At 43.3% G+C, this 27,516-nt stretch overlaps 1 protein-coding gene across 1 annotated transcript; it reads right to left on the bottom strand.

The window, feature by feature from the left end:
• Window positions 1–1,186: 1,186 nt before the first annotated feature.
• LOC126277897 (inositol oxygenase-like) lies at window positions 1,187–18,719 on the bottom strand. Its single transcript, XM_049977452.1, has 6 exons — window positions 18,612–18,719; window positions 14,068–14,239; window positions 7,939–8,147; window positions 3,691–3,827; window positions 1,809–2,039; window positions 1,187–1,608 (listed from the first exon to the last, which is right to left on the bottom strand). Exons 1-6 carry the CDS (start codon window positions 18,630–18,632, stop codon window positions 1,500–1,502), a joined length of 879 nt encoding a protein of 292 aa, XP_049833409.1. The 5' UTR covers window positions 18,633–18,719; the 3' UTR covers window positions 1,187–1,499.
• Window positions 18,720–27,516: the final 8,797 nt, after the last annotated feature.

The raw sequence follows: 27,516 nt of genomic DNA, 5'->3' as shown, positions 1-27,516 counted from the left end.
CTGTAGCGCCTAGAACCGCTCGGCCACTCCGGCCGGCTAAACAGAAGTACAGCATGCACCAATGGTTCAAACAGAAATACAGCACCGCGAAGAGTAGCCGAGAGGTCTCGGGCGCCTTGTCACGGCTCGCGCAGCTCCCCCCGTCGGAGGTTAGAGTCCTCCCGCGGGCATGGGCGTGTGTGCTGTCCTTGTTAAGTTAGATTAAGTAGTGTGTTATTGTGTAAGTATAGGAACCGATGACCTCAGCAGTTTGGTCCCGCAGGATCTTAGTACAAATTTACAAATTCCAGAAACGCAGCATACGGCCATAGTGCTATCTACGCTCCTTATACCTCCGTGAGCAACGTAGGTTGCAATCAAACACAAATAACCTTCATCAGAAGCCAGGCTCCGCGGAATCTGACGATGAATTCAACTGATAAAGTCGTCTTCCTTACTAGTATCAAATATTCAGTTGGAGTTGAGGATGAAATCCAGGAGATGTGAGGATGAATCAGAACATTTTATAACTCTTGAGAAATAAAGAGGGAAGAAATTGGGCATATTTCAATTTAGAGGGTATACTGGATATGAAGCGAAAAGTTGTTAAAGAGGAATAGGAGAGAAAATATGTCTATGGGAATCTTTTGTCCGGAGGCTAGTTTCTTGGCACATCTGGTACGGCATCTGGGAATATTTTCACTTGGCGCTGAAAGGAGCAGTGGAATGGAAAACTGAAAAAGGAGACAGAGACTAAACTACACAAAATAGATTATAAGGGATGTATATTTATGCAGAAAATGATTAGCAGGAGGTAGGAAGCGATTGAAGCCAGTATCAAACCAGTAGAAGGAGTGATTACTTACCTAAAGTATATGTTGTCTGAATATTACTTCTGACAAAATTTGCATCATTTTCTGACGTCTATCATGTACATTTATCACACAGTGGTCTCATTCCTTCTGTGATTATAATCTGTATCACTTTTATTCTTTCCTTGGCTAGGCACGCAATGCTTTTAACAGGACTGTCCTCAGTTTGTCTTTCTCTGATGTTCTCAACTGAATTTTTTATTGTTACCTGACCTTTCTCTTAATGATACACCCTTGACAGCTTTCAGATTTCTAGCTGTCTTTACCTTCTAGAGTGCAGCTGAACATGACTACCAATAGATTATGCACAAATGGGTTCTTTTATACAGACAACATTTCACAATTTCATGTTTTATTTTTTTATCTCACTTATTACAGTTGGAATGAAATGAAAAAGATTGGTGCGAGCATACATACAGAAAGAAAGTAATCCGTCAGTCTTATTTACAAGTGTATTGTTCAGTATGTAATGAATTGTTGACTCTTCTGACATGCTACAGCATAATACCAGTGTACAGTAACATTCTACGTTCAACAGTTGCAGTTAGGTGACGTGCACCTGAAGGACACGAATTTCACTTTTGGAGACTCAGGCTGTGACGCCCGTCCACATGGGAGGTTGGAGTTTCAACAGTAGGTTGAAGTTTCCTACCAGCTAAGCGTTCCAGGCAGGTACTTGTCAATCAGGCTCTGGTAGTACGGCTTCAGCGCCTCAATGTCTGGCGTCTCGTCGCTTTTCGTGTAAAGGTCATACTTGCTGCAAGAGACAGTTCATCACTTAAATTACACTAGTTACAGTAGAAAAAATGCAATTATTTCGAACTGATTCCTGTAATCTTTAAATTCTCAGCCGCATAATAAGGGCGTCCTTGTGAAGAAGTACACGAATGGTAATTAACAGAATCTTAGAAAGAGTGCAAACAGTAAAAGTACTTTAGAGGCTAAAGTGTTACTTACTTGAATTCTCTGACCCACTTCAGGGTTTCGACATCCTTCTCGTTGCAGAGGTGCGTGTAATCGCCGCCGGAGTGCCAGGGATAGAAAGAGTGGAAGCGGATGATCTTGTGTGCAATCTCTGGCAGCTTGGAACCGTTGTGCCTCAGGGCACGGTACATGTACTCGTCGTGGCCCCACGACATCAGGAGATTATCAAGGCCACAGTTTGGTGTGTAGATTCCGTATTTAGTGCTGTAACGCAAGACACATACTGATAAGCAGCAGAATCACTCCAACTAGATCACAAGAGCAAAAAAAAAAAAAAAAAAAAAAAAAAAAAAAAAAAAAAAAAAAAATCGAAATCGATATTGATTGTCCAACAAACACTAATAAATCTGTCGAGCTTCGAGTGACTGAATAGTTAAGTAGCGTAAATCAATCTTTTCAGTAACCACTGTCTTCAGTGATTTTCTTTCTTCAGCAGAATTAAGAAGCAAAAACATAAGTGAAAAATGGACCATCCAACTACTACTCCCTCGCTCCATGTTACACAAGCTGTGAAAATCTGTGACTTTTGAATTAATACATCGTGCCGCTAAACTTAGTGGCGTGGAACAATAAATGGTGGAAATAACATAAGTTTCCAGTAATTAAGAAATTGGGCCGGCCGCTGTGGCCGAGCGGCTCCAGGCATTTCAGTCCGGAACCGCGCAACTGCTAAGGTCGCAGGTTCGAATCCTGCCTCGGGCATGGATGTGTGTGATGTCCTTAGGTTAGTTAGATTTAAGTAGTTCTACGTTCTAGGGGACTGATGACCTGAGGTGTTAAGTCTCATAGTGCTCCGAGCCATTTGAACCATTTTTGAATTAAGAAATTGGTCTTACTTGTATATCCTAAGTTACGTTAGCCCACATTTATATGATAAATACATTTTGCTATAGTCGACGTAATCAATCGTCCTGAAAGAATTGAGCAACTGTATACGAGTAGATATTTGAGATAATTCTCATTTATTGTCCCGTCTCGGTGGCACACGTTTTAAATTCGATTACATATTTCGATCACTCTGGGTAAGTAACTGCATCAGCAACTCGACTATTCAGAACAAGAGTGCTTTGATATCTTATTTTGAGTAGACAAGGCCGGTTGCTCATGTCATTACTTGGATATTGTGATGATCCTGATTCATCGAAACATGTAATCGAATTGAAAGAAAGTGGGCGACTGAGACAGAACAATAAATAAGAATTATCTTAAATATAAATACATTTCTCCCAATCAGACAACGAGTAAAAACTGGTAAATTGTCAACAAACGAGTATAATCTATAATACTGAGAATAAATATCCTCTTAACATCAAGAGCGAAGTAATCGAAACTGGAGTTTGCCTGTTCTCGTTTGTGGTGGTCTGGCATAGTCATGATCCAAAAAGAATACAAACCCTTTGCAAGTCTGAGAGAGAAGACTGGACAAGACTGTATTATCTTTGTGTGAAATCGTCTCCATTACAGAGATGAGACCATGCGTCGTAGAATTAATGTAATGCGTAAGGGAAGAATTGGGTCCAAGACTTGTAGATGGACAACATCGATCGTAGGTGGTTATTGCTAACACTCTATACATTGACAACCACTCTGACCCCATTTGTTGTTCAGTATAGATGATGGTCGATAGTTACAGGAGGAAACCAAAGCAAGAGAAAGTGGTAATTTTATGATGATGACTACAGAACATTTGCTGGAAGTTACCAAATATCCAAACGTATTCCACTTGGTGGGAGTCAAAGAGGTAACAAAATATGTTTGCTGTCTCTAAAACTGTTCGTCCTCCGTGCCGTTGAAATTTCAATTACCTGGCTGTATGTCATAATGAAACCTTATCTTGTGACTTTCGATGACGTACTTGTAACGTGGATCCTTGCCATCTGGGTTGTCGACGAAGCTGGTGTCCCTGTAGACGATGGAGTCGGCCCAGGCGCAGCCCACTGGGAAAGTATCGCCTACGACGGCCCACTGAGGCTCATCATAGAACGCCATAAGCTGAAAACAGTAATAAGTCGTTATCCTCCAGAAACGCAGACATGCATTTCAGTTGAATTTATTTATCTTTTTTTTTCATGTGAAGGTCAGAAATGAGTTATCTCCGGCGATACAGCCCCTTGAATGTGCAGCGTAGATACGTCTACAGGCTTTGGTGGCAACTGTAGCTGATGGCAAAATCTTATAGGTCGTTCGGCCGCGTCATATTACTCTTCAGTTTATTTTTACACAATCGACTTTTCGACTCGTCTGCTGGGATCTTCTTCAGGATCTGCTGATGTTCCCAGTTAGCTTTTCAGCTAACCAGGAATCCCAGAACATCCTCGAGAAGATAGCAGAATAGCAGTCGAAACGTCGATTGTGTACTAAGAAATTCAAGAGCAACATGACGAGAGCAAACAGCCTAGAAGGCTTTAATTTAAAGTAGCATATTTTCCAAACTTGCTACGATTGACTGATGTAATAGTGTGTCTTCTCTAACAATATGGCTATCGCCAGTATTTAATGTATTACACAATGAACAAATTAATAAATACAAACTGCTTACAAGAGCTTTTCTAACGTCACTTCGACCTTTTGAGAACTTCAAAGCAGAGAGTGGTTTATAAACAGGCCATATTTGCACTTTTTTTATTCTTTCAAGTATATCACATTTTACACTGCCCTGCTTAAAAATCTATGGAACATGTTTACACGGTTAGTGCATAAAATCACTGTGGATTTTTGTACTAATATATCTGTGTTTCTGTGAAATCCACTAACGTGAAGAAACTGCAAAGTATTCTCCAGAGCCGCTACGAATGAAAATCTTCGAGTAACGTCATAAAGTGTTCCTTTTCTAAAAACATTATCGCAAATACAATGCAAGCCACATGCTCACCACATGTAGCTATGGGATCATTTTTTGGGGCTCCCGTAAACAAAATACGGGCACTGTCTTCAAACTCTAGCATTTACCAAAAACAAACAACCATGAAATGCAAAACAACATTTTCTGTAATTGTCTAAGGACATTAAAGAGATAACCAAAATTGAATTGTAAAGAGTCAGTCAAAGCAATACCTCGTAAATAATTCATGCTGGAAAGTAAAGGATTGATAGGTAACACAGTATAGGGAATGATAAAAATGTAATATTCTTTAATAATTAACAGCTTTCACTCTACAGTAAACTGTCATAGTTTAGTCAATCGTAGTGTAAGAGCTTATACTAGGATCTATGATGGGTAACTCTAACCTATTCCCATTTTCTTGAGTTCGACATTCATTCAAAAGGGGTTACAGAAAGAATGTAATAGAATGTATGAAGTATCTTCCAGACGCTGATTACTTCTGTTAAAAGTTCCTGGCTAAGAGGCCATTGTCGATGTATAAAACTGTCTATAAACGTTTTGTCCTCGTGTTCGAAGATATCTGCAAAAATAACTGTCTTTCGAAGTAATTACCAATTTATCTTTTAAGATTTCTTGCGCACATAGTGGCGAAACATTAGTTGTTTTTACATCGACTATCGTTTCTAACTCGGGAGCCTTAAAGAAGGTGAACAATATCGTTGCCAGGACTCTAGTTACGCTATAGATACAAAAACTGCTAACGGGAACTTTTCCAGCAACTGCTCGACATGCTGAGACCATGACACCAAAACAGGAAATAACTCATTGACAATACTAAGTTGCGCCTTGTTTTTCATTTTGTTAATTTCTGACAGAATGAGATGGCGCAATGACTAGCACACTAAATGGCTCAAATCCGCTTCCGGCCATCGAAATTTAGGTTTCCCGCAATTTCCCCGAGTCACTCCAGGAAATTGCCGGGATAGTTGCTTTGAAATAGCACGCCCGATTTCCTTCGCCATCACTGAAACAACACGAGCTTGTGCACCGTCGCTAATGATCTCGATTCCGACGGGACGTTAATACCTAATCAGCCTTGCTTCCATGTGATTTCTGGGAATTCTCCTCCATTCCACTTAAAGTCCTCAAACTTCATGATTTTCTTCCTGTTCATCTAAGTTGTTGTTTCTACTAGTGTATTTGTTATTTTAAGTACATTATTTTACATTTTTGTCTAGCACAAGAACTTTCAAGAATTTATTCTTGGTGCCAACTACAAGTAACGAGATATGATAGTGGAAAATACACTCCTGGAAATGGAAAAAAAGAACACATTGACACCGGTGTGTCAGACCCACCATACTTGCTCCGGACAGTGCGAGAGGGCTGTACAAGCAATTATCACACGCACGGCTCAGCGGACACACCAGGAACCGCGGTGTTGGCCGTCGAATGGCGCTAGTTGCGCAGAATTTGTGCACCGCCGCCGTCAGTGTCAGCCAGTTTGCCGTGACATACGGAGCTCCATCGCAGTCTTTAACACTGGTAGCATGCCGCGACAGCGTGGACATGAACCGTATGTGCAGTTGACGGACTTTGAGCGAGGGCGTATAGTGGGCATGCGGGAGGCCGGGTGGACGTACCGCCAAATTGCTCAACACGTGGGGCGTGAGGTCTCCACAGTACATCGATGTTGTCGCCAGTGGTCGGCGGAAGGTGCATGTGCCCGTCGACCTGGGACCGGACCGCAGCGACGCACGGATGCACGCCAAGACCGTAAGATCCTACGCAGTGCCGTAGGGGACCGCACCGCCACTTCCCAGCAAATTAGGGACACTGTTGCTCCTGGGGTATCGGCGAGGACCATTCGCAACCGTCTCCATGAAGCTGGGCTACGGTCCCGCACACCGTTAGGCCGTCTTCCGCTCACGCCCCAACATCGTTCAGCCCGCCTCCAGTGGTGTCGCGACAGGCGTGAATGGAGGGACGAATGGAGACGTGTCGTCTTCAGCGATGAGAGTCGCTTCTGCCTTGGTGCCAATGATGGTCGTATGCGTGTTTGGCGCCGTGCAGGTGAGCGCCACAATCAGGACTGCATACGACCGAGGCAGACAGGGCCAACACCCGTCATCATGGTGTGGGGAGCGATCTCCTACACTGGCCGTTCACCTCTGGTGATCGTCGAGGGGACATTGAATAGTGCACGGTAGATCCAAACCGTCATCGAACCCATCGTTCTACCATTCCTAGACCGGCAAGAGAACTTGCTGTTTCAACAGGACAATGCACGTCCGCATGTATCCCGTGCCACCCAACGTGCTCTAGAAGGTGTAAGTCAACTACCCTGGCCAGCAAGATCTCCGGATCTGTCCCCCACTGAGCATGTTTGGGACTGGATGAAGCGTCGTCTCACGCGGTCTGCACGTCCAACTGAGGCGCCAGGTGGAAATGGCATGGCAAGCCGTTCCACAGGACTTCATCCAGCATCTCTACGATCGTCTCCATGGGAGAATAGCAGCCTGCATTTCTGCGAAAGGTGGATATACACTGTACTAGTCCCGATATTGTGCATGCTCTGTTGCCTGTGTCTATGTGCCTGTGGTTCTGTCAGTGTGATCATGTGATGTATCTGACCATAGGAATGTGTCAATAAAGTTTCGCCTTCCTGGGACAATGAATTCACGGTGTTCTTATTTCAATTTCCAGGAGTGTATATTATGTTGCGTCCTCGCAGTAAATTGCCAACCTGAACGCGATTGAAGTTATTTTGTCTAACATATCATTGCTGTAGAGACCAATCTTTTAAGGTTTTTGCACTATATTCCTGAATATGTAAATACATTTTTTTTAAAAGATACGGCGCCTGGCGCTCCTATTTCCTTTGTTCGCATGAAGCAGTAGTGTTGTTCGCTGGATTCCGTGCCTACGTCTCTCCCTTCTCCTCTTTCGCCCCCTTACACTTTGTTGGATAACATTCATAACGTCAGCATCATGAACGACTTCGCAATAAAGATTTTGGTAGCTCTAGCGATATACCGTATGTGACTTCTGTCTGCGAATGGTAAGCTATGAAACTCTGTATATGGCTCATTAACAACAGACACGGAAAACAAAAATTCTCCTGGAATCTTGTAGAGTGAAATAGAATACGTCTTCCTGATTCGGTCATTACAGCCTAGATATAGAAACGGGAGGTTGAATCCAGCTATAAGATCGTTTTTATGAGCGAATCAGTGTTGTATGTCCCTGGAGAAGGCAACGCCCGTGCCGTGCCCCCACCTTGCCCAGGTCGTGGATAAGCCCCGTGAGCTGGAGCCAGTCGCAGTCGGCGTGGTCTGCGCGGATGCGCTCAGCAGTCTGGTAGGCGTGCACAATGTTTGGCACGTCGACGTCAGGGTCACTCTCGTCCACGAGGCGGTTGAGCTGCTCCAAAGCGTCCAGAACTGGGGCCTGGAACTTGTCGAATTTGAGCCACTTCTCGTGTCGGCCTGTGGAAAGGAATAGCGGAGTTATGTCGATGCCCTAATCTGCAGCGAAATATCTGTACAAATAAATGGAATAAAACTGTAACAACTATTGAAGAACATTCTAACTTGAAACATATTGTGGAGCACGGAGTTGCTGGAGATTGTAGTGAGAGTTTGATAACAGTTGAGCCTGAAAATTAACAAGATTAAATGATTGATTAATGAACTGCAAAAATTTGACATTGGCACATCTGGAGGGTGACCGTGGAACGAAACGAATGTCGGACGTAAATCTGGCTGAAATAAGATAGATACTCATCTTACGTGGTTCTGCTATAAAAGTCTCCTTAAAGTGACGAATATCATGGTACGCGCATTTTTCTTTGACGTAAAGGAAGAAAAAGTTTTCAGCCGACAATTCAGGTGAATATGGAAATAAGACCTTAATTCAATGTCTCTATCCATCAAATAATCACTTGTTTGACTAGCTACATACAGCCTGGCACGGACACTCATGCATATTTCGATTGTTTTTCCTGTTTTCATCGAAGGCATGTGGCAAACACGTTGTTGTACCACATTTCTCATCAACCGTTCATCGATCGATGGTCACGATATGTGTAGTGTTGACCAAAGAAAATCGAGATATACGTAGGAAGGCTCAATACATTTTTTGACTCCTCCAGGGACGTTCGCCCTAGGAACCAAAGCGCATGCAGAGCACCTGTCTTGCATTGTCTGGCACTGAAGTTGGCAGAGATGCTCCACCAATTCCAGTGGCAGGTGTTGCAAGAGAGGAGCTCCGCATCGCGGTGAGGCCTACTGTATGTGCGAGAGGGTGCGTTCCTAGAAGAGTCATCCAATATATTACTTCCTTCCATGCAGATCTCGCGAAACGACTGTGGAGACAAAATGAGAGAGATTCGACATCACATGGCTGCTTACCAGCAATCGTTTTTCCCGTATACCATTGATGGCTTGAGCAGGAAACAGTGATAGTGACTGTGGTAGACCAAGTTACCGCCGCCACACACCATAGGATGGTTTGCGGAGAGAAAATGCATCTGTATAAACAACAGATAATTTTGTTAGAAGTTCTTTAAGAAAGTACAATTTTAGTTGGTTCCGGTTTATTTTGGAACATACAAACAATTGATTCTTAGTTTCGTAGAATTATTTTTCAAATTTTTTCAAGTGGTTCAAATGGATCTAGCCTCTATGGGACATAACGTCTGAGGTCATCAGTCACCTGGACTGAGAACAACTTAAACCTATCTAACCTAAGGACATCACACACATCAATGCCCGAGGCAGCATTCGAACCTACGACCGTAGCAGCAGCGAGGCTGCGGACTGAAGCGCCTAGAACCGCTCGGCCACAAATTTGAAGGCTGGCAAATTTGGTCACATGTTACAAAGTCATACAGGGATTTAGCATTTCCTTGGTTGAATTAGCGTTTCCTCAAGCCAACTGAGACGAACCTAATTTTGACCTTCTATCAGATTGTTCGGAATCTATCAGGAACAGATATTTTTTACAGCTAAATATTGATGCTAAATCGAATGTCCTGCAATCTTCGGTATGACTAAGGATCCCCTTGTCACGCAGCAAGTCACATGGCGACACTCTACAATCATTATGCGCCCAGAACCGATTGTTTTTTTGGAACAAGAAGCGATTTTGTTTGATCGTCACAAAGTACAACCACGACGAAATCCTTAAGAAAGTAAGTATAAACATTTTCTGAAAATGATTGCATAACAAAAGTTGAGCGGAACGATTAGAGTTATTGCTGCTTCTTATTAAAATCGTAAACAAGTCATCCGGCTAAAAGCCGGCTGCGGTGGTCTCGCGGTTCTAGGCGCGCAGTCCGGAACCGTGCGACTGCTACGGTCGCAGGGTCGAATCCTGCCTCGGGCATGGATGTGTGTCATGTCCTTAGGTTAGTTAGGTTTAAGTAGTTCTAAGTTCTAGGGGACTAATAACCACAGCAGTTGAGTCCCATAGTGCTCAGAGCCATTTGAGACATCCGGCTAAAACTTTCCCGTATAATTTCCATGTTTCCACAAAATTATTCTTTTAAACACTCACTGTGAACAAAGTACTTGACCAATTTTTGATCTTTCATTGCTTTAACAGTAACAGGTAACACATTTTAAACAATTGTGTTGCATATCAATAGCGTCATCAGGTGATCATGTGCACCAATATTTGGAGCGAATTACCACAGACTTTATCTAAATTGCAAATGATGTCTCCGCCAAGCAAAAATATAAGGGGAAGTCACATGAAAAGGAGATAAATGGAAAATAATAAGTATTATTTCAAAAGTAATCACCATATCTGCTAATACATTTGTCTACGAAGATGTGCAATCTAGTCGAAACGATCTAGGCCACATAGCGGGCCTAGGTTTTGCCAATATTCTTTTGAATACGGTGCAGAACTATCGCTGGTAATCCCTTACACATGGTCCGTATTGTCCCGACCTCTCCCCACACGATTTCCATATTTCTTAAGCGCCGAAGAAAGACACTGGTGGCGGTCGATTTGCTTCGGATGAAGAGGTGCATGCCTGAGTACAATCATGGTTCCATAGACAGCCTCATATATTTTTTCCATGAAGGCATTGACTGTCTTTTCTCACAGTGAGTAAATGTAAAAGGTACACGACTTTGCTTCCGCCGTCTGGCGATAGGTGGCGACAACGGTAAGTATCAGTCGAAAGAAACAGATCGCAGACGTCAGGCAGTTAGCTTGGACCTCGGTCAGCATAACCTCATTCAAACATTAGTCGATTTGTGTCTGAATCGTAAAGTTCTTCTTGATTAAAAATGTCAGTTTACAAGCCTAATTCCCGTGATTTGAGAGAATTGTTACAGTTTTGTTTCAATATGAAGAAAACAGCGACTGAGCCTCATCGAATGCTCTCAAGTACGTATGGTAAGGACGATATTAGTGGAAGAACGTGTCGTGAGTGGTTTCAACGCTTCAAGAACGGTGATTTTAACGTCGTAGACCGGTATAGTGGTGAAAGAGAGAATGTTTTCGAAGATGCAGAATTAGAGACGTTGCTGAGTGAAGACTCGCGTCAAACTCAAGAAGAATTGGTACGATTAGTGGGAGTGACACAGAAAGACATTTCAAAACGTCTCAAGACTATGGGAATGATTTAGAAACAAGGAACTCGGGTCCTGTGTGAGCTGAAACCGAGAGACGTCGAACGGCGTTTGTGGGTTTGTGAACAGTTGCTTCAGAGGCAAAAACGGAAGAGACTTCTGCATGGTATTGTGAAATCGGTTCATTACGATAACTATAAACGCAAAAAATCATGGGGATATCCCGGTCATGTTTCCACGTCGACGGCAAAACCGAATATTCACGGCTCCAAGTTCATGCTCTGCATTTGGTGGGACCACCTCGGTGTCGTGTACTACGGGGTATTAAAACCAAGTGAAACAAACACAGGTGCTCGTTATCGAACGCAATTAATGCGTTTGAGCAGAGGATTAAAAGACAAACGGCCGCAATACAACGATAGACACGATAAAGTGATTTTGCAGCATGACAACGCTCCACCCCGTGTTGAAAAAGTGGTCAAAACGTACTTGGAAACGTTAAAATGGGAAGTCCTATCCCACCCGCCGTATTCTCCAGACATTGCTCCCTCTGACTATCACCTGTTTAGATCAATGGCACATGGCCTGGCTGACCAACACTTCCGATCTCATGGAGATGTCACAAATTGGATCGATTCGTCGATCGCTTCAAAAGATGAACAAGTTTTTCGACGTGTGATTCGTACTCTGCCCGAAAGGTGGAGAAAGTAGTGGCAAGCAACGTAAAATACTTTGAATGATACGTGTGTAACCAATATGTTTCATTAAAGCCTCAAAAGTTGGGGAACAAAAAACGGCAGAAGCAAAGTTGTACTCCTTGTAATAACAGTTATGGTTACTTTTGAAATAGTAAACGCTTTACTTACGTTTTTGTTCATCTGTTTCGTTTTCATTTGACTGTCCTTTAAATAAAGTGAGGTTTATGATTAGGGACTGCACATATAACGTCATCTATTTGTTCCGCACCACAGACGCACGCTATGTGATAAAGAGGCGGACGCACCAGTGTAACAGCTGATGCCCCTCTATTGGGACGGCCAGAGTGGCCGAGCGGTTCTAGGCGCTACAGTCTGGAACCGCGCGACCGCTACAGTCGCTGGTTCGAATCCTGCCTCGGGCATGGATGTCCTTAGGCTAGTTAGGTTTAAGTAGTTTTAAATTCTAGGGGACTGATGATCTCAGAAGTAAAGTCCCATAGTGCTCAGAGCCATTTGAACCATTCGAACACTCTAATGGACTGTTGGAGATGTAACTGTGAAGCGGATATGCGAAGGAACAACCACAGCAAACAACCGGGGCCAGGGAGACCTCATGTACTGAAGGACAGGTACCGTCGAGCACAGCGGAGGATTGTTTTAAAAAAGTCGCATGAAATCAGCGTAAAGACACATTCGTGAGTTCCAAACTGTTACCAGCAGTCCAGCTATGTACCACACTGTGCGTAGGAAGTGAAAAAGCACAAATTACAATGGTTGGCAGGTCCTCATAACTTACGATGGGACATGAAGTCACGCAGGAGGCCTGCGACCGTGACGTAAAACTGAGGAGAACTATACCACTGCTGAACAAATGTTCAAATGTGTGTGAATTCCTAAGGGACCAAACTGATAAGGTCATCGGTCCCTAGACTTATACACTACTTGAACTAACTTATGCTAAGAACAACACAGATGCCCGAAGGAGGACTCGAACCTCCGGCGGGCTGGGCCGCGCAATCCTTGACATGGCGCTTCAAACCGCGAGGCCACTCCGTGCGGCTCACTGCTGAACAGATAGCTGGAATAATTTGTCACTCATTGTTCAAAAATTCTCATTTATTGACGCGAATCTGGCACAGCCCAACATCAGAACTCGAAAAAGAAAAGTATTCCTAGAAAGTATTGAGGCACATGTATTAGCCATCGGGTCAGAGCTCAAGTGAACTCACTGAATTGAGGTTTGATGCTGACTACAGATACATGTTACTCCATACTGTGTATGAAGATACTTGTTTTTGGTGTCCTGATGATGGGCTGTGCCCGAAACGCGTCAACAAATAAGAATTTTTGAACAGCAAGTGATCATTTATTTTAGCGACCTGTTCCGCAGGGGCAGATGTCTCCTCCACCTCTTCGTAAGCCACACATTTCTGTAGTCAATACTAAGCGATGCTTGAAGCGGTGTAAATAGCGATCCCACTGGGAAGTCGATCGCTGCAAAAGAGTGATCTGGAGCGATGAATCACGCAATACCATGAAAGAGCTTAGGTCTGGCGAATAATTGGAGAACGTTACCTGCTAGCGTATGTAGTTCCAACAGTGGAGTACCGGGGGGTGCGGTCGGTGTGGGAATGTTTTCAGGTTAGGTTGTAGCTAAACGAAATACTAAATGAGGACGGATTTGAATAGATATTGTAGCATTATGTACTGCGTAAAGGAGAAGAACAGTTCGGACACGACAGTTGTTTGTATTGCGCTGTTAAAGCATCCTTTCTTAAAGCAGCAGGCGTGAGGCAATTATTTATGAACAATTAATGAAATGGACTGGCCTGGCCAGAGTCCCCACCTGAACTCAATGAAACCCCTTTTGGGTGTGTTAGAACCTCGGCTTTGCACCAGAACCCGGCGTACAGCATCACTACCTACTCTGGTTTCGCCTCGTGAGGAATAATAGGCAGTCATTCCTCCAGTCAATCAGACACCTCACTAAAAGCGCCCCCAGAAAAGTTCAAATCGTCATAAAGGTAAAGAGTGGATATACCCTACATTAATGCCCACCAATTGGTGTCCAGCTGCTTTTGGTGGGCTACTGTGTCGTCCTAGGACGGACGCCAGATACTCACTTCTGACGAAGTCCACGGTCTGGTGAGTGTGCATGACGTGGTACAGCCTGCGCACGCGCTCCTTGATGGGGTCTTCCTCATCGATGGTGTAGTCGCGGAACTGCGAGACCGGCTTCCCCGCGTGGAGGGGCTCCGGCCTCAGTAGTTCCGAAGGGTCGAGCAGCGGCTGCGGCTGTGGACAGAGCAGGAACCAGAACGTTAGGGTCAGAGCTATACTTGGCGCGTAATCTATTTGCTTTCTTACAGTCATCTACCTTTCCTGTACTTTAATGCTGCTCTGTATTTCTCTGCATCCATTTTCAATATCATGAGCTATGCCCTAAAGAGCTTGTGCAACTCAAGTGCCTGCCAATTCCTTTTTAGGATTCCATACCTCATTCGACAAAAACGGAACCCTTACGGGGACAGTTTGTGTCTGTCTGTCTGTTCTTCTTCTTGCAGTTTTCCTAGGCTGGAGGTTGTCAACCTTAGTACCCCTCGCTCCAACTTTTCCTTGGACGGCCGATATTTCTTTCACCGGCTGCTGATTTATTTCTTACGTTTTTCACGGTATTCCGTTCATACATCCTGTCCATGTATTCGTTCCATTCATGCTTTCTCTTATGTACCCACTCATTAATGGTTTCACTTCTCTATCTCCCAGTTTCTTCTCTGTAATACTTCGCAGAATTTTCATCTCTGTAGTTTCCAAAAGTCCTCTACTTTTGGATGTTTCATGTCTTGTCTAAGCTGTGTTTATCGTAATTCATCTTACTATTGTTTTGTGTACCCTCTTCTTTGCGTCTCTTTCTACACGTTTGTTTTTCCAAATACTATCATTTAGACATCCTGACAACTTGTTTGCTTTGGCTACTTGTTCTCTAACCTTCCAACATTTCCATTGCTGTATAGTTCAGTACCCAGATACTTAAATGTTATTACCTGTTGAATAATTTTTCCATCCACTTCCAGATCGCATCTAATTGGTTCCAAAAATGTGCTCATACATTTGGGTGTTTTACTGGATATGAACATTTTTTGGTTTTTGTCTGCCACGTTAAATATATGTCAAATTTCTGCAGGTTGTCTTCACCGTTTGCTAGCAGAACTGCATCGTCAGCATAACAAATGATTTTTATTTCTTCGTCCCCCATTCTATAGCCACTGCATCCAATGACTTCTTTACCACATCATCCACTTCTTTACTCGCAAACTCACTCATCAAAACATATAGGGAAGTTCCCATTGACCTAGAACCATGAACTTTGGTAAGAAGCTAGGTTTTCACAGTACAAATTAAGGAAAAATTGTTAATTTTTAATTATATCACTTAAAAAAATTTTGCCATTAAGAAGCTACATTGCATTAGTAATCCATCAAAATCGTCATGAATTATATCGGGGACTTTGACATGGTTTTCAGTAATAAGTAGGGTGATTCACAAGAGAGGTTTGTGTGAATAATTTATAAATATTTCCTTCTAAATGGCTGAACTGTGTTGAACCGAAGTCGTCTACCGCTCTGAAATCGTTGGCTTTGCCATCTAGCGGTGACAGACGTTAGGCCCCCTGACTACCGCACCATACCGTCACTATATAGTATCGCAGATCCCTTACGAATTGCTTTCTATATAGAAATTAATCTGACGATCTATGACTGCGAGACTCACAGCATTTGTAATATTTGGAAATAACGCAATACTGAACGGGTTAAAATTCCATTGTTTGCGTGAGGTTCCAACAGCCCATAAAATATTTGCTGAAGCGTTCGAAAATATGTAACAATAGTAGTACAGTGGCCGTCTGTGCTGCTTTCTTTCCTGGAGGCTTCCGTCAAATCTTACCAGTAATCGCTACAGAGGCGATAGTAGACGAAGTCAACGTACCCACAGCTGGCAGTTACTATAGCATGCTAATGTAATTTCAAAGAAAATAAAATAAACGAAAAATTACTATAGCGAATGCTAAATTACTCAACAAATTTAAGCTTAAATCTGAAACGTTCTCGAAAGTCTTGGGATCCTGGAGGCCGATATCTTGCCAACGTCCGTATCGATGACACGCAAAAATCTTTGACATTCTCAATTGCCGGTACAGATTAACTGTCTGTGCACAAAGTTAAGTTTGTAGGGAACGCTCGGAGTGCGAGTACGACCCGCACTTATCCAGTTTTTTGCTTCATCGCTCCCTGGGTAGCAATTGTAGTACACGCTAACCCACCTTTTTTTCCGGTGAGAGCCTGTTTATTACACTGACCTGCTCATACAAATTAATGTGGAGCGCACTAGCTTCCGAGAGAGGCAGGTGAGACCAACCTTGATCGAATCCATGTGGCAGATTAACGATTCTTCGTCCGGTAGCCCAGCCAACCTGAGCGTGGTGTTTGGGTGGTTTCTCACGCCCATTTAGGGAAATTATGCATTGGCCCCCGATATCCGGATCAGAAAATTCGATACACAAACATTTAAAATGCGATGACAGAATAGAAAATTTAGTGATTCGAAGGCACATGGTGCACAAAATGAAGTGAAATGATACTTCTTTGTAGTTATTGGTAGGTGAGAGCACTTGAGATGAGACACGTAATGAAGTCATGAAAAATATAAAATAGATTTACACCAAACACATTTTATTAATGCCGCTTTTCATTTTTAAATAACGATATCATAACGTATCTTGTTAGCATTTAACAAGAGTGGCCACTGAGAAATCATTTTTGACGTAAATTTTGCATATCTCAACATAGATACGAATGTCAGTGCTGTCAGCTGATATAGTTTAACCCAGTCCTCTAGGATTATTTCGCTCTGGCCCGGCAAAAATTTTGAAGTACACTGAAATAGTTTCAGGAACTTTTTTTCCCCCTGAACTAACGCCGTTGCTCGGCGGCTCCCATATGGTGAAATGACAATACGTTCCACTTTCGAGTATAATTATTTTTTTATTGTCCAGTACAAGCGAGTTTCGGCAGTTATGCCATTTCTGGGCGGTAGCTGATATCAAAAAAGCTTTAGACAGTACACGCACACAACACAATAGTTATGAAATATCGTAATCCTATTTTTAATTCCAGACTATATCACTGATGTTTCGAGAAACTATACCTAGACTCGAGCTGTTGTATAAGAGCAGAAGATGTGAACACATCTTTCTTTATCAATCTGACAGCTGTCCAATAAGGATGCGTTTTGTCAGCATTCCTTTTCGTAGATTTCGTAATGAGAAAAACCTCGGACAGCTCCAACATGGACATTCGTCAGAATGTGCAACGTAGGCTTACAAATCTCGGTTTTACTGATGAAATCGTTCTTCTAGCACAAACACTACAAAGTTTACACCCAGTCGCTACGAAACTCCATGAAATGTTTAATAATAAATGGTGATAACGCAAATACTACGTCCAAAAAATGGTAATGATAGATTGAAATTATAGTGCAACAGAAGGTACCGGGTTGGAAAACCACAACCGATTTACGCTGAAAATAAAAATTAGTTCTAATAACAAAACCAACAATATGCCTTTCTCACTTGTCTGACCTTTGCTGCCCATGTCCGCTTCTTAATCCATTACATATGCAAACATTTATATAGGTCTTTCTTGCACTCACAGCGCCAGATTTGCATCTGGTGGCCAAAATTGGAACTAATGTTTTTCCAGCTTAATTCGGTTCCACATTAACGTATTAGAATATCTACCAAGATCCACTGCCCGACTTCCATATAGAGGCAACCGTATCTAATAATGGGAAGTAGATACAGACATCAGCAGCAAAATATGGAAAGCTTCTGCTATCTTCTAACGAATGCGATCAGTACGTCATGTAGACTCTCTTATTATGTCCAGAAACCTCGGCTGTAGACCTATTGATGGCCATATACTCATGAGAGACCAGTAAAATGTCATTAAAATCAGAAAACAAGTTCAATGTTTTTCACGAACGACGTTTTAAGTGCATTTCTAACATAAATTTTTGCGACCACGTCTCAAATGATAAAGCGTTGAGAAGTGATCAACACAGCCTGAACAAAATAGTTGCTGTAAGAAGACTGAAGTTTGTGGTGCATGTTATACCCATGAAAGGTGGCAAAAATTCCCAAATCAGCAATATTGTGGAAATCCACGGAAGGGTACAGAAGTCGGGAAAGACTTCTTAACAGCTAGAAACGAACGTTAGCAAAGGATATTTAATGTATGGACGGATGGAGGGAACTTGTTGCTCTGAGTGCTACATATTGATCGGGGAACTTGTTGCCTGGTATGCCAATTATCATTCGAGGAGCTTGCTGCCTGGTACGGTACTTCTCACTGGAGGAACCAAGATATTCCAAGTACGTTTTCAACACCCGTTTGCCGGCGGCTGTGGCCGGGCGGTTCTAGACGCTTCAGTCCTGAACCGAGCTGCTGCAACTGTCGCAGGTTCGAATCCTGCCTCGGGCATGGATGTGTGTGACGTCCTTAGGTTAGTTAGGTTTAAGTAGTTCTAAGTCTAGGGGACTGGTGACCTCAGATGTTAAATACCATAGTGCTTAGAGCCATTTGAACCATCTGAACACCCATTTACTCACCAGTAGTTGTGCAGTGGCCATATTTGAGTTCTGAAGTACTGTCTAGAGGACAAACGGTGAACTGGACGACGGGTGTGCTTTAGCGTCCGCAGCTTTGACCATCATTGGCAGGCCTTTCGGTTTTTATTGGCGCCGCTATCGTTAACTTACGCGGGGAGTCGACGCCAGCAACTATGGCGGTCACGTGAGCCAGCCAGCGGCGTCTCTCGTGCCACCCGTCATCGCCAAATCTGGAAAAACGCCACCGCCCGACCCTGAAAGGGAGCGCAGGACGGGCCGGCGCTGCTATCGACGCCGGGGTCAGCGTCGGGTCACGGGCGTCGATTCTAACTGCGACGGTGTCGCAATTTGGCGTGCGTCTTACCTCATGTTGTTGACAGTCCTTGTGCAATCCCGTTTTAGTGGTCATTGCAGTACAACATCTCTGCTCTTAAACTATAACGACAGCAAAAATTGACATTCTGCCTTCGAAATACGCAGTCACTTGTGGTAAAACACATTTTGTTGTCTGCCTACTTTCGTTTAATTTTTATATTAAAATAACAATTTTCTGTTCGCCTGAACCAAGATAATTTCTGCAGGCATTAAAAGGATTAGAAATCGACACTCACTGCGATATATACTAGGTGATCAAAATGATCTGGACTCAGCCATTGTAATGCGGAATTGACGCCTATACAAAGAGGTGACAAAAGTAATGAGATACCTCGAAACAAGGCCCCAGGAGTAGACAACATTCCATTAGAGCTACTGATAGCCTTGGGAGAGCCAGACCTGACAAAACTCTACCATCTGGTAAGCAAGATTCATGAGACAGGCGAAATTCCCTTAATTCCAATCCCAAAGAAAGCAGGGGTTGACAGATGTGAAAATTACCGAACTATCAGTTTAATAAGCCACGGCTGCAAAATATTAACACGAATTCTTTACAGACGAATGGAAAAAGTGGTAGAAGCCGACCTCGGAGAAGATCAGTTTCGATTCCGTAGAAATGTTGGAACACGTGAGGCAATACTGACTCTAAGAATTATCTTAGAAAATAGATTAAGGAAAGCCAAACCTACGTTTCTAGCATTTGTAGACTTAGAGAAAGCTTTTGACAAAGTTGACTGGAATGCTCTCTTTCAAATTCTGAAGTGGCAAGGGTAAAATACAGGGAGCGAACGGCCAGTTACAATTTGTACAGAAACCAGATGCAGTTTTAAGAGTCGAGGGGCATGAAAGCGAAGCAGTGGTTGGAAAGGGAGTGCGACAGGTCTGTAGCCTCTCCCCGATGTTATTGAGCAAGCAGTAAAGAAAACAAAAGAAAAATTTGGAGTAGCTATTAAAAAACATGGAGAAGAAATTAGAAACTTTGAAGTTCGGCGATGACATTGTAATTCTGTCAGAGACAGCAAAGGACCTGGTAGAGCAGCTGAACGGAATGGACAGTGTCTTGAAAGCAGGGTATAAGATGAACATCAACAAAAGCAAAACGAGGATAATGGAATGTATTCGAATTAAATCGGGTGATGCTGAGGGTATTAGATTAGGAAATGGACGCTTAAAGTAGTAAAAGAGTTTTGCTATTTGGGGAGCAAAATAACTGATGATGGTCGAAGTAGAGAGGATATAAAATGTATACTGGCAATGGCAAGGAAAGCGTTTCTGAAGAAGAGAAATTCGTTAACATGGAGTATAGATTTAAGTGTCAGGAAGTCTTTTCTGAAAGTATTTGTTTGAAGTGTAGCCATGTATGAAAGTGAAGCGTGGACTATAAATAGTTTACACAAGAAGAGAATTGAAGCTTTCGAAATGTGGCGCTACAGAAGATTGCTTAAGATTAGATGAGTAGATCACATAACTAATGAGGAGGTATTGAATAAGATTGGGGAAAAGAGAAATCTGTGGCACATCTTGACTAGAAGAAGGGATCGGTTGGTAGGACATGTTCTGAGGCATCAAGGGATCACCAATTTAGAATTGGAGGGCAGCGCGGAGGGGAAAAATCGTAGAGGGAGACCAAAAGATGAATACACTAAGCAGATTCAGAAGGATGTAGGTTGCAGTAGGTACTGGGAGATGAAGAAACTTGCGCAGGATAGAGTAACATGGAAGGCTGCATCAAAGCAGTCTCTGGACTGAAGACCACAACAACAACAAAACCTCCTATCATCGTGTGGGGCCACCTTTCGCCCGTCGTAGTGCAGCAGCTCGTCGTGGAACGGGTTCAACAAGTCATCAGAAGTCCTCTGTAGAAATACTGAGTCATGTCGCCTCTACAGCAGTCCGTAATATGCTATTTGACTCTTTTCTGGAAATCGTCCTAAACTTATAATTGTCATTTTATGCTCATAACATGCTTTTCCCCTTGTTGAAATTCAGTATTATTTTATAAAAATGGAAATGAAATTCAAACAATTTGAAACCCGCTAAAACGCGCCATTCGAGTCATGTCATCCACTGACGTCAGTGGCTAGCTCGCTGCTCCATCTGGCATCAAGCTAATTCACAATGATGTCTTGTTTTTTTTTAAATTTAAGTTTCAGGAAATGGATTACAAATGGTACGTAGTACCACGCTGTACAAATACATCCTTAAAACTCTTGAAACACTTTTTTTTAAGGGCATCATCTTTACGCCAGTGACTGTTAGACAGAACTGGCGTAAAGAAGATGATGTCCTTCAATTTTTTTTTTTTTTTTACTGCGAATCCCAGCTACAACATGTTTATTCTTGAAACACTGTTTTTGAGTGTTTCAGGGAGCGAGAAGGTGCATAAAAACTGGTTGCACTTACGAAAAAAATTTCACCACGAAGAGTCCCAAGTTTACTTACTAAATTTACTTACTAAATTAAAAATGTCTTGCATCCTAAGGTTGACATTAATTTACCTCCGATCTACGCTTTCCCACTGTTACAAAGAAGAATAGCGTCAGTCGACGAAATTAAACTCTTAATGAAAATTATCATTGTAGTTGTTTCTTTGCATATCATTGATAGCTTGGTTGGTAGAACAATGTGCTGTCGAATGTAGCCTGCTATAATATTGTAACTTATTTATAGCCCGCCCGGTTAGCAGTGCGGTCTAACGCACGGCTTTCCGGATTGGGAAGGAGCGCCTGGTCCCCGAGACGAATCCGTCCCGCGGACTTGTGTCGAGGTCCGGTGTTGGAATAGAGATGAACATAAACACCATTTCCGCCCTTTTTATTACTCATGAAAACTACACATTGCATATTGTACCACCTTACAGCGAGACCTTCAGAGGTAGTGGTCCAGATTGCTGCACACACCGATTCCTCTAACACCCAGTAGCACGTCCTCTTGCATTCACGCATGGCATACTGTCCACAAGTTCATCAAGGCACTGTTAGTCCAGATTGTCACACTCCTCAACGGCGATTCGGCGTAGTTCCCTCAGAGTGGTTAGTGGATAACGTCGTCCATAAACAGCCTTTGTCAATCTATCCCAGGCATGTTCGATAGGGTTCAGGTCTGGAGAACATGCTGGCCACTCTAGTCGAGCGATGTCGTTCGTTATCCCCAAGGAAGTCATTCACAAGATGTGCACGATGGGGGCGTGAATTGTCGTCTATGTAGACGAATGCTGCCGATATGGTTGCACTATCGGCCGCAGGATAGCATTCACGTATCGTACAGCCGTTACGGCGCCTTCCATGACCACCGAGGGCGTACGTCGGCCCCACATAATGCCACCCAAAAACAGCAGGTATGCCAATTATCATTCGAGGAGCTTGCTGCCTGGTACGGTACTTCTCACTGGAGGAACCAAGTTAGTCCAAGTACGTTTTCAACACCCGTTTGCCGGCGGCTGTGGCTGGGCGGTTCTAGACGCTTCAGTCCTGAACCGAGCTGCTGCAACGGTCGCAGGTTCGAATCCTACCTCGGGCATGGATGTGTGTAATGTCCTTAGGTTAGTTAGGTTTAAGTAGTTCTAAGTTCTATGGGACTGATGACCACAGCAGTTGAGTCCCATAGTGCTCAGAGCCATTTGAACCAGTTAGCCGTAGGAAATCTATCTGAGAATATACAGGGGATATGATCATTGGGGGATGGTCGTGTTGACGGTCAACAACGCAGGTACGGCACTAGTCGCGAAGGACTGTGCGTATTCAGTAGAGACTAGGCATCAGTGCGGGTTGTCTACGAATAGAGCACGCTTCGCATTTGCATTCAGGAGCCGAGTCCGACGTGCAATGAGAGACCTAACAGGGTCCCAACAAGGCAGACTGTGGGGGCCAAATTATCTGGAGCTTGAGTAACCAAGACAGCCAACTTATTGAATGTTTCAGGAGCAACTGTTTCAACACTCAGGATGGCCTGCACAAAACGTGGAAAGATGTCATCGTGTAAACTTAATAGTGGGCGCAAATCAAAACTAAATGACAGAGATCGTTGTACGCTAACACGGATTGTGTCAAAACAGCACAAAACTACGGCGGCTAAAGTGACTGCTGAGCTCAATAGCCATCTTCGAGACCCCGTATCTACCGACAATGTCCACCCACAATTCCATAAAGCGAATATTCATGAACGAGCTGCTATACCGAAACCATTAGCGTTCTCGCTTCCCACGCCCGGGTTCCAGGGTTCGATTCCCGGCGGGGTCAGGGATTTTCTCTGCCTCGTGATGGATGAGTGTTGTGTGATGTCCTTAGGTTAGTTAGGTTTACGTAGTTCTCAGTTCTAGGGGACTGATGACCATAGATGTTAAGTCCCATAGTGCTCAGAGCCATCTGAACTATTTTTGCGTAAAACATGGTGTCAGGAGCATAAATCCTGGACGGCTGATTAGTTGAAACACGTCATACAGTCCAACGAGACAGCGTTTTCGTTATTTCCAACATAGCACCGGGTTTACGTCTAGAGAACGCCAAAAGACGCCTACAATCCTGATTGCTTGATTCCAACGGTTAAGCTTGGAGGTGGAAGTGTGATGGTGCAGGCAGCCGTATCATGGTATTCTGCTGCTCCCATTATTACGCTCAAAGGCTGTGCTACATCTAATGATTATGTGAACATTTTAAGTGAGCAGGTGCACGCCATGATTCAAATGTCGTTCTCCAACAATGATACCATATTTCAGGACTATAATGCACCCATTCACACAACCAGTACAATACAATCGTGCTATGAGTAGCACTCAACCAAAATGCAGCGACTTCCCTGGCCAGCACAGCCCCCAGACTTGAACATTATCGAACCCTCGTGGGCGGTAATGGAGCGCAGACTCCGGAGCAGATTTCCACCTCCCTCCTCACCACAGGAGTTATTAGCTTGTGATCGAAGAGTGGTATAACATTCCACTGGAGACTATACCGTCTTTATATGTCAGTATTTCCAAAAAGAGTCGCATCTGTAAATGGTGGTCCATCCCCTTATTAATAAGCCAATCCCAAGTAAGTGCAGGTGTCCACATTATTTTGCTATATCCAGTGTGTATGTACTGGAGCCCCAAAAAGCATCTCCCCATGTTCTTTACACCTTTTCTTACTAAAAATATTGCTGCACGAGGTAGCCGCGCGGTCTCAGGCATCTTGTCACGATCCGCGCGGCTTCCCTGCGGGAGGTTCGAGTCCTCCCTCGGGCATGGGTGTGTGTGTTTGTCCTTAGGATAATTTAGGTTAAGTAATGTGTAAGCTTAGGGACTGATTAACTTAGCAGTTAAGTCTCATAAGATTTCACACACGTTTGAACATTTTGAAAGTGCATCAGTTTGCTATGTTTTGAATTAACTTGTGTTTAACTTCGGGTTACAGACTTACGTTGATCAGTACCGGCAACGTAAGCAATGAAAATTATATCTTCTGCTCCTTATCCATTGACTTTAATCATTTTTATGAAACTGTTCGTCGTTTCTCTTATTACTAGAATATTTGCGGCTATTTTGTTCACTAATTCTTTTTATATGTACTTGGTAATTTGGATATTCTAGGATAATAAAGAAATCAGTTGCCAGACATATATTCAAGTTGCATTCCTTAAACAACATTTATTGTACTCCCGTTTTTACTGCCGATATTGAGCAATTTAATGTATCGCACATTCACCCGGGTGGCGTCGTTTAAAAGGCGCGATATTTCGGCAAGCCGACTTCTTGCCATCTTCAGGCGTTCCTGATAATTGGAAGATATATTTTCTCCCACTGCACTGAGGAGGAAGAGCGGGCTGTTTTAGGGCTTGCTATTTTCGCAGTTCAGCAGTGGGTTTTTAAAATTTATTTTTATTGCATTTATTTTCTTTTACCTGCAATATAGTGCATGATTCATTGAGATTATTATAATTTTACAATATAATGCATTTAGATTTGTTATAGTTATACAATATAAATCATTTAGACACTATAAAAATATTACATTTTGTTTCTTTTTCTGAGAGCAGCTACGTAGAGTTTTTTTAAGATATATATTACTTTTAAAATATTGACAGTAGTTTAGTTCTGATGGACAGTGATGTGTGGAGAGAAAGAGGAGGTAGGTCGATTAAAAAGGTATGGAGTTTAGGTAAAGCGTTGGCACAGAGGTGAGATGACTTACTATTTTCATTGGACGGTGCTGATTGTGATAGGATCTTGAGTCTTTCCTTGGTAGCTTCTTGAGAAGGCCATGATCGTATGGTTGTTGTAGTAGTGTGTGTGCGTGCGTGCGTGCGTGGTTCTGTGCGTGTGTTGTAGTCATCTATTCTGTCATCTAGGTGGGGGTGTTGTGATTTTTGATGTGAGGCCGGTGCCGAACGTGAATCTCTGCTGGCGTGGCGACAATGCTTCTTCGTCCTCCTCAGTTCTCATGGGGGAGCAGACCTCCACGTAGACTGGTGCTGTGCTCTGGTTATGCTCAAGGCTAGGCTCCAGGCCTTGTTTAATAGAAACTCACTGTCCTTGTTTAGTACTCTGTCATACAGCTACTTAAGAAATCCCAGAAAATGTTGTATTGTTGCAACAAACTGGTGCCGTCATAATTCGTGATATGTCCATGGGAGATACAGTGCTCTGCCGCAGCGGACTTTGTCGGCTGAACGTTGTCTGTGTGGCGTTTACGTTCAGTGAATCTCTCGTGTACTGTCCAGATAGCCTTACCTACAGACATGTCCCACATTGCCAAGAGATGCAACAGACTCCAGGTCTCCCGAGTCCTAGATCATCTTTCACTGATCCTAACAAGCTTTTCGTCTTAGTTGGTGAGCGGAGCACACATTTGACCATGAAGTTTTGCTGATGTGTTCCCAACGTTTGGAATAATCGCCCTCGCAACCTCTTTACATTCATCTTCTGCAGGCTATGCTCTTGGTTTCCTCGCTTTTAACGCACGTCGTATCTGGCAGTTGCTGTAACCGTTCTTACGGAACAATTTAGATTAGTACTTATTCCATAGATCATGAATATGACACTTCGTAATGATGTGGAACGTGTCAGGTTAATGAAAGGTATCTATACAAAATATTACATTAGACAAAATATTACATGACACTTTTTTTTAGGTTGGGGAATTACCATCTTACTATATCCAAAAATTCATCTAATGAGTAGAAGTTGCCATTAAGAAATTCTTTTAATTTCCTTTTAAATGCTATATGGCTATCTGTCAGACTTTTGATGCTATTAGGTAAGTGACCAAACACTTTTGTGGCAGCATAATTTACCCCCTTAGGTTTATCCTTGAGTAGTGAAGATCATCCTTTCTCCTTGTGTTGTAGCCATGTACACTGCTATTACTTTTGAATTCGTTCGGATTGTAAGTGCTGTAACTCATCTTCTAGGCTGTCACGGTCCGAGATTTCACGTGATCAGCACACTAATGAGCTTAGGACACCTCGTTGTGAAGGGGCATTACAGCTGGAGGCAAGCAAGTACGCATCTGTCGGTTTACGTTAGACGTTGTGTTCTAGCGTGCGGTCTGGTTTGGCGAGCACATCTGGTAATGGAAGTTATTGGTTTTCCTCTATCTCCATCATGAATTTGATGTTCTGGTGCAACGAATTCAGGTTTTGCAGAAAGTCTTGTAGGTGATGGTGTCCATGTGCCCAGATTACGAACGCGTCGTCTACATACCGAAAATAGCACGAGAGCTTATAAACTGCCGACTCCGGGACTTATTCTTCAAATGCCTCCATAAACATGCCACCGTTACTAATAGTAGGCAGCCCATGGCTACACCATGTTGTTTTTCGTAACAATTTCTAAAGTAAGTTGACGTAAGCATAAATCCAGACAGCTTTCTTAGCGGTGGCGCAAACTTTTCTCCTATGGCGCTTAGGGAGTCTCTTCGAGGCACCCTTGTGAAGAGAGTTACCTAGTCGAAGCTTACTATGAGTTCTTCTAGGGCCAGTCGAAAGTTAGACAACTACTGAATGAAATGCACCAAATTTCGTATATGGTGCTGGCATTTGCTCACAAAGTGGCTGAGCATCGCTGTGATATATTTCGCTAAGTCTTATGTTTGTGAGCCAATGTTGCTAACAATTGGACGTAGAGGCATTCCTTACCTGTTGACTTTAGGTAGTGTGCAAATTATAAGTGGCACAGCTGCTCGTGGTCGAAGTTTCTTCAGCGTCTTCTTGTCTGGTAATGTGTGGTGGAAAAGCTCAATGGTCTTTCTCTTTACTCAATTGGTAGGAGCGTCTTCAATTCTCCTGTCTGTGCCGTTCTCTAATAGGTCTTACGATTTTTGTTCGTAAACGTGACGTGGTAGCAGGAGGGTACAGTTCCCTTTTTCTGCTGGGAGGATGACTGTCTCAAAATCTTCTCGTAGCCGCTTAAGTCAGTACCGCCCGCGGAGCTGCTGAAGGTCCTGGATCGACGCCCGACACCGCGGTTCTCCACCACCGCACCAGGTTCGCTGGAGGAGGCTAGAGGGTTGAGGGAGGTGGGGGGGGGGGGGGTGAGAGGAGATGTAAAGGCGGCACC

Source organism: Schistocerca gregaria, chromosome 6, assembly GCF_023897955.1.
Source record: "Schistocerca gregaria isolate iqSchGreg1 chromosome 6, iqSchGreg1.2, whole genome shotgun sequence".
Lineage (NCBI taxonomy): Eukaryota > Metazoa > Arthropoda > Insecta > Orthoptera > Acrididae > Schistocerca > Schistocerca gregaria.
The sequence above is the reverse complement of the archived record's forward strand: the minus strand, read 5'-3'. Positions and strand labels throughout refer to the sequence as shown.

Excerpts from the sequence above, each read along its gene's own strand:
- LOC126277897 (XM_049977452.1), bottom strand. The coding sequence starts at position 18,632 with ATGGCCACTGCACAACTACTG. Across the intron at positions 14,240-18,611 it reads TGGCCACTGCACAACTACTG|CCGCAGCCGCTGCTCGACCC; the intron begins GTGAGTAAATGG and ends CTCTGTCCACAG. Across the intron at positions 2,040-3,690 it reads GGCAAGGATCCACGTTACAA|CACTAAATACGGAATCTACA; the intron begins GTACGTCATCGA and ends CTTGCGTTACAG.